At 43.2% G+C, this 11,961-nt stretch overlaps 1 protein-coding gene across 1 annotated transcript in view; it reads left to right on the plus strand.

The window, feature by feature from the left end:
* The window catches only part of LOC115160886 (Krueppel-like factor 7), a 67,688-nt gene extending 63,143 nt beyond the window's left edge, over positions 1 to 4,545 (plus strand). Inside the window, exon 4 of the mRNA XM_029711390.1 lies at positions 696 to 4,545. Coding sequence (XP_029567250.1) covers positions 696 to 747 — 52 coding nt within the window. The 3' untranslated portion in view covers positions 748 to 4,545. The remainder of the gene's footprint in view (positions 1 to 695) is intronic.
* The last annotated feature ends 7,416 nt before the right edge of the window (positions 4,546 to 11,961 follow it).

Genomic DNA, 11,961 nt, shown 5'->3' on the forward strand with positions numbered 1-11,961 from the left:
TAGGCTCATGTCACTGGGCAGCTCATGGCTGTTCTTCCCTTTGTAGTCCGTAATAGTTTGCAAGACCTGCCACATCCAACGAGCATCAGAGCCGGTGTAGTACGATTCGATGTTAGTCCTGTATGGATCCTTTGCCTGTTTGATGGTTCATCAGGAAGGTATAGCAGGATTTCTTATAAGCATCCGGGTTAGAGTCTCGCTCCTTGAAAGCAGCAGCTCTACCCTTTATCTCAGTGCGGATGTTGCCTGTAATCCATGGTTTCTGGTTGGGGTGTGTACATATGGTCACTATGGGAACGACATTATCGATGCACTTATTGATGAAGCCAGTGACTGATGTGATATACTTCTCAATGCCATCAGAAGAATCCCAGAACATATTCCAGTCTGTGCTAGCAAAACAGTCCTGTAGCTTAGCATCTGTGTCATCTGACCACTTCCTTATTGAGCGAGTCACTGGTACTTCCTGCTTTAGTTTCTGCTTGTGAAGCAGGAATCAGGAGGATAGAGTTATGGTCAGATTTGCCAAATGGAGGGCAAGGGAGAGCTTTGTATGAGTCTCTGTGTATGGAGTAAAGGTGGTCTAGAGTTTTTTTCCCTCTGGTTGCACATGTAACATGCATTTAACATGCATTTAACATGCCAACTGTTATTGAGTAGATTTTGACAACCTCTCTTTTTTTCTTTCTCTCCAGGTGTTTCTCCAGGTCGGACCACTTGGCCCTGCACATGAAGAGGCACATCTAAGGGAGCGGGAGGAGGAGAGCGAGGAAGAAGAGAGGGAGAAGGAGAGATAGAAGGAGAGAATAAGTAGGCAGGATGGAAGACGAACCACACAGCAGCTTCGGCTCTCACCATCCAGAGGCTGCCCCTGCCCGCAGAGACCCACCTAAGACCTGACACCAGGAGCAAAGCACTATGGGAGATGACACGCTGGAGAGACGGACGCCATGACTCCAGACGGACGGATGGTCGCCGTGGACGGATGGAGTGATGGAGTGAAAGAGTCGAGGAGCAGCTTGTTTTTTATTCACACTTCTACTCAACAGTCTACAACCAATTCTCTTTTATCGCATCATCCGATTAGCCACGCCTTGTCCAATCAGGGTTGGGAACTCACACACTGCCAAACCAATCCGCTGATCCAGTTACGACCCATTTACACTCCACTGTTTCTTTTCTGTACATTTAAACTATGGAGCAACTTGGGAAAGGAAATGGTTCACCCAGAATTATGAACTGCTTTACTTTGACACGCCAAACGTCAGTGACTTGCAGAAGTGATAATGGGCTTCACAAACCAACAATAACTATTGACCATTTTATTCTGGTGTGCTGTTTCCCAATCCCATCCCAATTTTTTGTCTCTTGTATAAGAACCCACAAACTGCAGCTATATGTCAACCCTCAGCAAGCTATACCGTGTGAAATAACAACAATGCCAAAATAGCGAGACGAGGGAGACCAATGGAACTAGTGGGCAATCCGCCAGTGTCTGTGGGAGTAGGGTCTGACACTTCCAGAGAGTGAGCTCTGTGACCCACAGGCACCTTGCTGTGGATCTCTCAGGCTCTCCTGTAGGAGGCGCTCTGCTCTTCTCTCTCAGCTTCACTCCTGCCACCTCACAGGCAACAACTAACAAATGCGCAGCGACACTTTCTTGCCTTTGTTTTTTAAAGACAATTAATTATTATTATTATTATTATTAAGAATGATGGTCTGTTTTCTTTCAGCTGAAATTTCTTAAAAATTCACTGAATGAAAAAAACGAAAACATTTTACGTACAAACGAGAAAGAATGTGCCCATATGGCAGGAAGGGAGGAACATCGAACGAACGTACCCCGGCCCGTAAACACAGGCTAAACTCAGTACCTGCTATTTAGCACTGACAGTTAAGGAGATACAAATTAAATAAAAAGAAATGACAAGAAACTCTGAAAGAAAAAGGATTTGTATTGTTGGCCTGAAATGAAAGAGAAGGACCTCTGTTTTCCACTCTGTGTTTTTCTCCTGTGTGATACTAAAAACTAACCTTGGCGTGACCTTCGAGGCATCAGCACCAAGCCAGGGCCAAAACACAACATAAAACTGGAAATTGTATTTTTGCTTTGTTTGTGTGGATTCTGGAAATACACCTTGGAACCCCCTATCTCCTCCAGTATGGCGGGGGAGGGGCCTGGGAGGCTGGTCTGCTGTGACCACACACCCTATTTGGGAGACTAGGAACCTGATAGGCTACTGAACATGAACCTGGGACTAAAGACACCCAACTCTCTGGGTAGTAGAAAGGACAACATGGCCTCATCAGCCCAGAGAGACTTGCCTGTTTCGTATCCATTGTCTGCACTGACTTTTTCAATGTTATCTGTGCTTTTTTTTTCATAAAGTATACAACAAAAACTGAAAAAAAGAATACAAAGGAAAAAAAACTGCATAAAATACTGAATAAAAAATCTAAAAAATCTGTCTCTCACACACTCACACCATACAGACACAAATACACCGACACACAGAACAGTTTCTTTGCTCATGGCTCCTCTTTGAGATAAGACTCAAATAATGATTTAGTTAATGAACAGAGTTGGAAAACAAAACACTGCATGGCAGCCTCTCACACACACACTCAGATCGCTTCCCGGAATTATTTGTTCTGCGCCAAATTTTTCTCAGTAAGATTTTTTTGCAATTGTTGTTTTGTAAAAGACGATCTTATTCCGCTGGAGGTAATGGCTTTGAAATGAGAAAACAAGCTTGTTCTCATGTTCAATCAATCACCACAAATCAGGCCTAGGTCTCTCAGTCTCTGTATGTTAACAATCAGCTTCTACACCATGGGACCAGATTCCTCACCTGTATGCCCCAGATCTATGAAGTCCTACATAGCCTTGCAATCAGGGCATTAATACCAACACCACTATCACTAATACTGTCACTATTACTGTACGACTTCCTTCCCCTCTTGCATACATACCCACCCTGGCCTCCTCACATCAGTTGTAATGGCTGCTTTATCAGAGAAGATGCCATTACTGTCTCTATAGTAACGTTTATGTATCAGCCATGCCAGAATCTAACAGACGATCCCAGAGCTGCCCTCAGGTGGGCCGGTGGAGCTCCGAACAATCAATACCAAAAACATCCAGCATGGAACTACCCTCGAGCCAGGCAGGGTCTGGAACAGAACACACCGGTATCTGGGAAGCTGACCGCCTCCATACCAGGCCTATTGGCACCACTGGCGCAGCAGCAGCTCTTTCTCTACCAACACAAAAACAGTGTCTCGGCAACAAAAAGACGAAGTGAAACAAGAGATTAAGATGATCTTTGTGTTTTGCTTCCACTTTTTAGTTGGAACTTATTTCTTCTTGTTTTGTTTTAACGCTACAGTGATTATTTTTTTATTGCCATGGTGGATGATGCAAGGTAATGCCAAAATTTGAGAAATGCAGGGGGATTTGTTTTTATTACGCCCCCCCCCACGCCCCCCCTTCAACGTACAATCATATGGGGTTTGTTTGTGGCACTTTTTGCCGGAATTGCAATGGTATGTCTGTGTGTGTCCCAATGCGAGCTATAGCACGGCACATCCTTAGGGTACATTGTGAATCTAATCTGCATTGTGGGAAAGAATACTACTACCAGTAGACTGGTGGACAAGTTTGAAACTAACAGTGTGGGAGACTGGCATTGTACTGTATGTTGGTTGATTCATTCACTTTAGGGGAGCTTATAATCTGTCTAACATTAGCTGACAATAATGTATTCGTTTTAGTTTTGTTTCTGACATTTTATTTTCTTTATGAACCACTGAAATCACATTCATTTGGGATCATAGCGCTGAATGATGTAAAAACAAACACTCAAACTCAAAAACCATACACCATGCACTTCACTGGCACTTCAAATAGGTTCAAAAAAATGAAAACTCTTCAAGCACTCTTACGTTCTAGTAGACGTTCACTTCTGGTTGTAGCCGTTTCTACGGCTTCCACTGCAGCAAAGCCTGCTGGGTAACAGGAAATAGACACAATGGTCATGGTAATTTAGCCCGTAACAGGCCTGCATGCTAAAAAGATAGCAGCACACAGTTTAAATCCAAATTAGCCCAACTTTAGTCCTCTTGCGTACACACTGACAGATCTAAAACCCCACTTCAAATGAAAAGTCCTATTCTATTTCAGTCCTGTGGCATTCTCACCAGAAGAAGCTAGCTAGGCCCCTTTCCCTTTCCCTCGCCTGGTAAAACACTGCTTGCTGTCATGGATATGCTCCTCTGTATAGTTTCCTGGCCACTAGTATCCCACAGCTCTGATTAGCATTAGCGCTGCAGGCTACTCTGTGGAGGCTCCTTTAGTCTCTCCAGTCGCACTCCACTAATGAGAAAGACTTTTGGTCACAGGGAAACAGATCTGGGGGAAAAAACATCAGGGACCGCGAGCCAAAATGGTTTCATTTCAACGGTCCACAGTACTGTTACGAAACCAGTGTGGAATCTGCCACAGAACAAACAAGAATACATTAGCAGCAGCTTATCGTAAAGCCAGAGAGATATATATTTATTTGAGAAAGTGATCGAAATTGAAGAGATATTTTTTGACAAAGAGAAAAAAAATGTTTACCCCAGGGATTAACCAAATGATGATGAAATTAGCCGTGCTTTTTATCTCATGGATTAGCGATTAAAATGAGATTATGATTAATCCTACAGGCCCTTATAGCTATTTACAACACAGATCCCCTCAACCCCCCACACCCCCTCCTTCTGCACTCTACACGTGCCATTCTAATAGCCCTCTATCCCTCTCTCCATCTCTCCCTCTCTCTATAACCCCCACAGAAGTGATCCATGCACAATCAACTGCAGGAACGCTGAATGCACACGTATACACTTTCGCCCAAAGATTTGCAGATTCACAAGTAAACTGCTGTGAATGAAAATAGAGAGAGTAAGAGAGAGCGAGAGAAAGAATGAACTCCCTTTACTGTCCACTACTATTCCACCATTATTCCCCCCCTTCCCCAACCCTGACCCAACTTCTTCCTGCATTACAATCTCTTGTCTGATGTTCAGTGTGGCCGATCTCATGGTCCATTCATGGTTGTAAAATATGGTTGTGTAGTCTCTTTAGGGTGCCCAATTCAAGGGTGACTTAACTAGCAGCCTACCAATTCTAATGTAGACTTAGTTCAATTAGCTTCTTAGTACAGTGCAAAATAGTACAGTGGAGTGTAATATTTCAAACTGTCATGTCTGAGGTGGACCGTCGAGTCTATGTTAGGTTAACTGTTGCCTGCGAAAACCATCCCAAGAACGATTGCATCATACACCTACCTTAAGCATTCCCGAAACTTGAAGCCTCACACGTTCGGGCCCCATGAGGTAGGGTTGTCACTTTGGTGAGGCTTCTGGCAGCTTTGTAGATAGATACATTAGTAGCTCTTCAACTCAATGAGCTCGTATGGGTAGTGACTGGTTTACAGTAGGTCTGATAACAGTTCTGTAGGCCACTAGAATGTCCATAGACATTAGACATTAGTCGTTAGACCTACTGTAGACCCATTTTAACCACAACACTTTAGGTGGAACTTAAAGGGTATTGTGCACTACTAGGCAACAGTGCTTAAGCATTTCGACTCCTACATACATTTCACACACTCTTTTAATGTTCCTGTTGTTCTATCTTCTCAAGCATACCATTTCACTACATGAACTTACTGCGCACACTCCATAGTGTACCTACTTACTTAATGCTAGCATAGTCTGTTGGAGCACTCAAATGTCAAATATCCACATAACATGTTGTGACACTTCCTGATGCACTTAACCACAAGAACCAATACGGTAGCTCCTTTTTAGTTTTTAGCCAATCAAACTAATAGGTTATTAGCATGATTTAGGCATTCTACTGTCATTAAACAGCCAATGGCAACTGGGCATGGTAAGATAATGTTGGACAGTTGTTTTGATGGTTCAAGGGGTTCTGTTCATTGCCATGTAGCAGGTGACTCATTTGGTCCTGTTTGGGATGTCCAAACTCATGGTTCTTTTTGTTGTACATCTGCATCAGGGAGTGTGTCTGTATCTGCTGTGTTTGTCCATATTTGATATGTCAGTATATAAGGGATTGACAAAACTCTTCCCCCTGTCTCTGTATCCCTCCACCTCACCCCTTCTTTCCCTTTGTCCCCCAATCCTTATCCATCCAACTCTGGGGCCCAGGCATCACACTCTGACATGTGCTGTTAGAGGAAGGTACATCTTGATAAATGTTGATTCATCTCTATGGCTTTGTCTTCCTGAGGTGTTGGACATGTGTTCAGTTCAGGAGGTGAGTTAGAGTACTTTACTTTATATTCTATTTACCCTCTGCTAAGTGGAGAGTCTCATGGCCAGACAGACAGAACCAGGATGTGCAGCTGTAATAACTATCCTCAGTCAAGGGGCCACACATAGAAATAGAATTACTCAAATTCCAATCTAATTCTATTTCTATTGGGGCACCCACCCAGCCAACAACACACCTCAGCCTGTAGAGCAGAACTAAACCCACCAGTGCTTTTCTCAGACCGTCTACAGTACGGCTGAGCCTCCACAAGGTAGTCTAGTCCCAGTCCAGCCTCTACACCTGGTAAGTCTATGGAAGCCCAGTGACACAGTGGGAACACCTTTTCCATCGTCACCTCTCTGTCATGTACTCCTTCTGCAGGGGCCCTATAATGCCAACAACAGCATCACCTCTCCTTCCTACCAGACCCTGACCCCTCACCCTCTGCTCTTCCACCCCTCCCTCCCACCCGCCCGCCTTCCCTTCCTCCTTCCTTCCTTCCCTCCATCCCTCCCGCCCTCCCTTCCTCCCTCCTCACCCCTGCTCCTTCCCTCCCTCCTCACCCCTCCTCCTTCCCTCCCTCCCTCCTCACCCCTCCTGCCTCCCTTCCTCCTGTCATTGTCATGGTCATTTCCTTTTCAGTTTTCTCTTGGGTTCTTTTTCTCCTTGTTTTTATTTTTGCTGTACAAAGTGTTGAAAAATATTATTATTTGTATTATATGATGTTAGTATGGTAATGTTCTTTATTAAGGAAGAAGAAAACTTTATTTTTGTTACTGGTCTGTTTCATAATTCTTTTTTAAATTGGTATTGTAAGATATCTATGCAAGAACTGTTCAGTGGAGCATTTTTATTTAAGAATGTAATACAGTATGTGTAATAAATGGTAGAATCTGGTTCTGGCTGGCATTTTGTGTTTCTGCTGCATGCGTTTACGACCGACAACAAATAATCATTGATATACTTTAGTGTAGAGACACCTCACTGCTCCCATACAGTATAACTCCTAACCTTTGTCCAATATCTTCTCTGAGAGCGGAGTCTCATTATTAAGACCTCTGACTATATCTAAGAATGAGTAATACAGCCTAACAATGGCTCCTTGCACCGGTGCTGAAGCCACTTCCATTGTGCAGAGCAGCACATTATTCTGACTAGCTAATGGCTGACTGAGAAATAAGGTTTAGTCGTTAGAGAGAGAGAGAGAGCGACCGCCATAACCATAGAACCATTTCCCCCACTTTGGTGGCAATTCCGAGCTTTATTATTACAAATTAGAGAATCTCATGAATATCTATGGCCCACCAACATGTAAAATGTCTCTCAGGGGTTCAGTGTGTGAGTAGCATATTCCTTCATTAGGGCAGTTACTAACTCGTCAATGACTGAGCCTGAGCTGCCATTTACAGAGCCAGCCCATCCCGCGCCCATGACTTACAGATTAAAAGGGGTAATCGAATAACTAATGGATAATTAGGGAGCAATTATGTAGAAGAAAAGGGGCCTTATACAGCATATCAATTCAGTAAATGTCCCTTGGTGAGAGAGGAGATTTTGCTGTCAGATTTCTCAGTCATTGCTAATTTCCCTAATTGAAATGGACACTGTCATCAAGCCGGCTGTTTCAACAGTAGGTCTGCATCCCAAATAGGCCTATGGGCCCTGGTCAAAAGAAGTGCTCTATATAGGGAATAGGGTGCCATTTGGGAGGCACCCTAGGTCAGGTTTTCACGTCTCTGACATTCTAGCTCCGCCGTTGTCTTCCTGTTAAGTGCCATGACCACATGGTTTATGATGTTGCTTATGCATCAACCGCCCACTTGACATTCTTTTACAGCCAGCCATTAAAAAAACATTTTCCAATGCCACTTCCCTTTGCCTATGGAAGGGAAATACAGTTGAAGTCGGAAGTTTACATACACTTAGGTTGGAGTCATTAAAACTCGTTTTTCAACCCCTCCACAAATGTCTTGTTAACAAACTATAGTTTTGGCAAGTCGGTTAGGACATCTACTTTGTGCATGACACAAGTAATTTTTCCAACAATTGTTTACAGACAGATTATTTTACTTATAATTCACTGTATCACAAATCCAGTGGGTCAGAAGTTTACATACACTAAGTTGACTGTGCCTTTAAACAGCTTGGAAAATTCCAGAAAATGATGTCATGGCTTTAGAAGCTTCTGATAGGCTAATTGACATAATTGGAGTCAATTGGAGTCAATTGTACCTGTGGAGGTATTTCAAGGCCTACCTTCAAACTCAGTGCCTCTTTACTTGACATCATGGGAAAATGAAAAGAAATCAGCCAAGACCTCAGAAAATAAATTGTAGACCTTCACAAGTCTGGTTCATCCTTGGGAGCAATTTCCAAACGCCTGAATGTACCACCTTCATCTGTACAAACAATAGTACACAAATATAAACACCATGGGACCACGCAGCCGTCATACCGCTCAGGAAGGAGACGCGTTCTGTCTCCTAGAGATGAATGTACTTTGGTGCGAAATGTACAAATCAATCCCAGAATAACAGCAAAGGACCTTGTGAAGATGCTGGAGGAAACAGGTACAAAAGTATCTATATCCACATTAAAATGAGTCATATATTGACATAACCTGAAAGGCCACTCAGCAGGGAAGAAGCCACTGCTCCAAAACCGCCATAAAAAAGCCAGACTACGGTTTGCAACTGCACATGGGGACAAAGATCGTACTTTTTGGAGAAATGTCCTCTAGTCTGATGAAACAAAAATAGAACTGTTTGGCCATAATGACCATCATTATGTTTGGAGGAAAAAGGGGGAGGCTTGCAAGCCGAAGAACACCATCCCAACAGTGAAGCACGGGGGTGGCAGCATCATGTTGTGGGGGTGCTTTGCTGCAGGAGGGACTGGTGCACTTCACAAAATAGATGGCATCATGAGGGAGGACAATGAGGTGGATATATTGAAGCAACATCTCAAGATATCAGTCAGGAAGTTAAAGCTTGGTCTTCCAAATGGACAATGACCAAACTTGTGGCAAAATGACTTAAGGACAACAAAGTCAAGGTTTTGGAGTGGCCATCACAAAGCCCTGACCTCAATCCTATAGAAAATTTGTGGGCAGAACTGAAAAAGCATGTGCGAGCAAGGAGGCCTACAAACCTGACTCAGTTACACCAGCTCTGTCAGGAGGAATGGGCCAAAATTCACCCAACTTATTGTGGGAAGCTTGTGGAAGGCTACCCGAAACATTTGACCCAAGTTAAACAGTTTAAAGGCAATACTACCAAATACTAATTGAGTGTATGTAAACTTCTGACCCACTCGGAATGTGACGAAAGAAATAAAAACTGAAATAAATCATTCTCTCTACTATTATTCTGACATTTCACATTCTTAAAATAAAGTGGTGATCCTAACTGGCCTACGACAGGGAATTTAAATGTCAGGAATTGTGAAAAACTGAGTTTAAATGTATTTGGATAAGGTGTATGTAAACTTCTGACTTCAACTGTATGTTCATATTAAGACATCCTGCAAGCATTTAACTTGAAATATACATTTTGGAGAGCTAAGAGCTGCTTGGCATAACATGGTTCTGATCCAAAACAATGAATGGTTATCCCTGATCGGGTGTGACATTTCCGAGCATACTAATCCAAACTTGTCCAGCTACAGTGAGCGATAAAACGAAGTGAATAAGCAGGTTCTAATCTTATTCATCACTGCTCAACACAGCTGCTGTGTTGTGACTGTAATACAGAAACCTATTGCTACTGACTCATCATCTCTCCCACCAGGAATAAACAGAAATGTGATGAATTGGCTGGCTGCATATTCCCAGATATCTCTCTGGAGGTCCATGTCAGCAACTTCCCCTGACCCACAAAACCTCATTGTCCAGTACAGGCCTGTAGTGTCCACTATGCAGGCGAAATAAACTGTAATGTCTAGCATAAACTGTAATGCCCCCCCCCCCCCACAGACATTCTGAGATCTGGTAGGTGGTCTCTGAATATATAGATAGTTTTGACCATCAATCTCACCGAAGAAAACATCAAAGTGAGTGAAACAGTGCCCCTCTGTCTTAGTATGTGTAGCCCATGTGTCTGATGCTGTCTGGCCAAAAAGAATATGACATGTCATACACTTTTTGGCCAGACAGTACCAGATACATGGGCTACAGATACTAAGACAGAGGGGCACTGTTTGCCTCGTTCGGATGCTTTCTCTGGTGAAATAGGTTCAGCCTCTTACGAATTGAAGGAAGGACAGATAGACCCAAATAAGTTTGTTTCTTTTTTTATTGTGACATTTTTTTAGGAAGTCTGGCTGGCTTCCCTTGGCAGCCATGAATACATGTCACTTTGTAGGATGAATGTCATTTCACTTATGGTGTTTGTAATAGTGTGTGCACACTTACTGTAGGAGGTCCCTTAAAAAACATTTGACCCCCACAATGTCACGGTATAATTCCTTATATCAAATCCTGACCTTGAATGCAAACACTGTATCAAGACTTTTGGAATGTATTCATTATTTATTTGAACAAGAAAATGTACCAAACCTAAGCTGAAGTATTTCATGCATTGAATCATCATCATTCTATTTAAAAAATACACCTTGCATCGATTAAAGTTCAACATGTTATAGCCCCCTTAACACAACAATGGAAATGGATGGCAGTAGGATGATGACCACAGCTAAATTAGTTCATGAAATATGTTCCCCATGCCTTTTTTACAGCTTAATAACACTCCTGAAATTAGTGTGTTGGTTAAAGTGAAATTACGACACAGCGGTTATTATTTTAACATGCCTAAGCCCTGTGGTGGATGGCTGATTAAAAAAACAGGTAATTTAATTAAGCAAGATGATAGAAGGAGATAATCCATAATTCGCAGTAAAGAGACCTCCTAGGCCTTTATGTGTTAGACTGATGCGGTGTGTGTGTGTGTGTGTGTGTGTGTGTGTGTGTGTGTGTGTGTGTGTGTGTGTGTGTGTGTGTGTGTGTGTGTGTGTGTGTGTGTGTGTGTGTACACAACTCCCAGAGCTATCTGCGTCTGCTGCTAGAAGTTGTAAACATTTCCAGGCGCTCCTCCCACAAGACTTCATCCAGAGAATGGAGGAAATAAAACACAAAACAGTGAAGATGGGAGTCAGAAAATTCCCCATGAGAAACCGTAGAATATATGAGGTCTGCAAAAATTTGAGCTCATCTCTGGGAAAAGGGGAATAGAGCTAGTAAAGGCGGGAATAGAGCTAGGAAAGGGGGGATAGAGCTAGTAAAGGCGGGAATAGAGCTAGGAAAGGGGGGTTAGAGCTAGGAAAGGGGGTTAGAGCTAGGAAAGGGGGGATATAGCTTGGAAAGGGGGGATAGAGCTAGGAAAGGGTGGTTAGAGCTAGGAAAGGGGGGTTAGAGCTAGGAAAGGGGGGTTAGAGCTAGGAAAGGGGGGATATAGCTAGGAAAGGGGAGTTAGAGCTAGGAAAGGGGGGATATAGCTAGGAAAGGGGGGTTAGAGCTAGGAAAGGGTGGTTAGAGCTAGGAAAGGGGGGTTAGAGCTAGGAAAGGGGGGTTATAGCTAGGAAAGGGGGATAGAGCTAGGAAAGGGGGGATAGAGCTAGGAAAGGGGGGTTAGAGCTAG

This window comes from Salmo trutta, chromosome 24 (assembly GCF_901001165.1).
Source record: "Salmo trutta chromosome 24, fSalTru1.1, whole genome shotgun sequence".
NCBI classification, from domain to species: Eukaryota; Metazoa; Chordata; class Actinopteri; order Salmoniformes; family Salmonidae; genus Salmo; species Salmo trutta.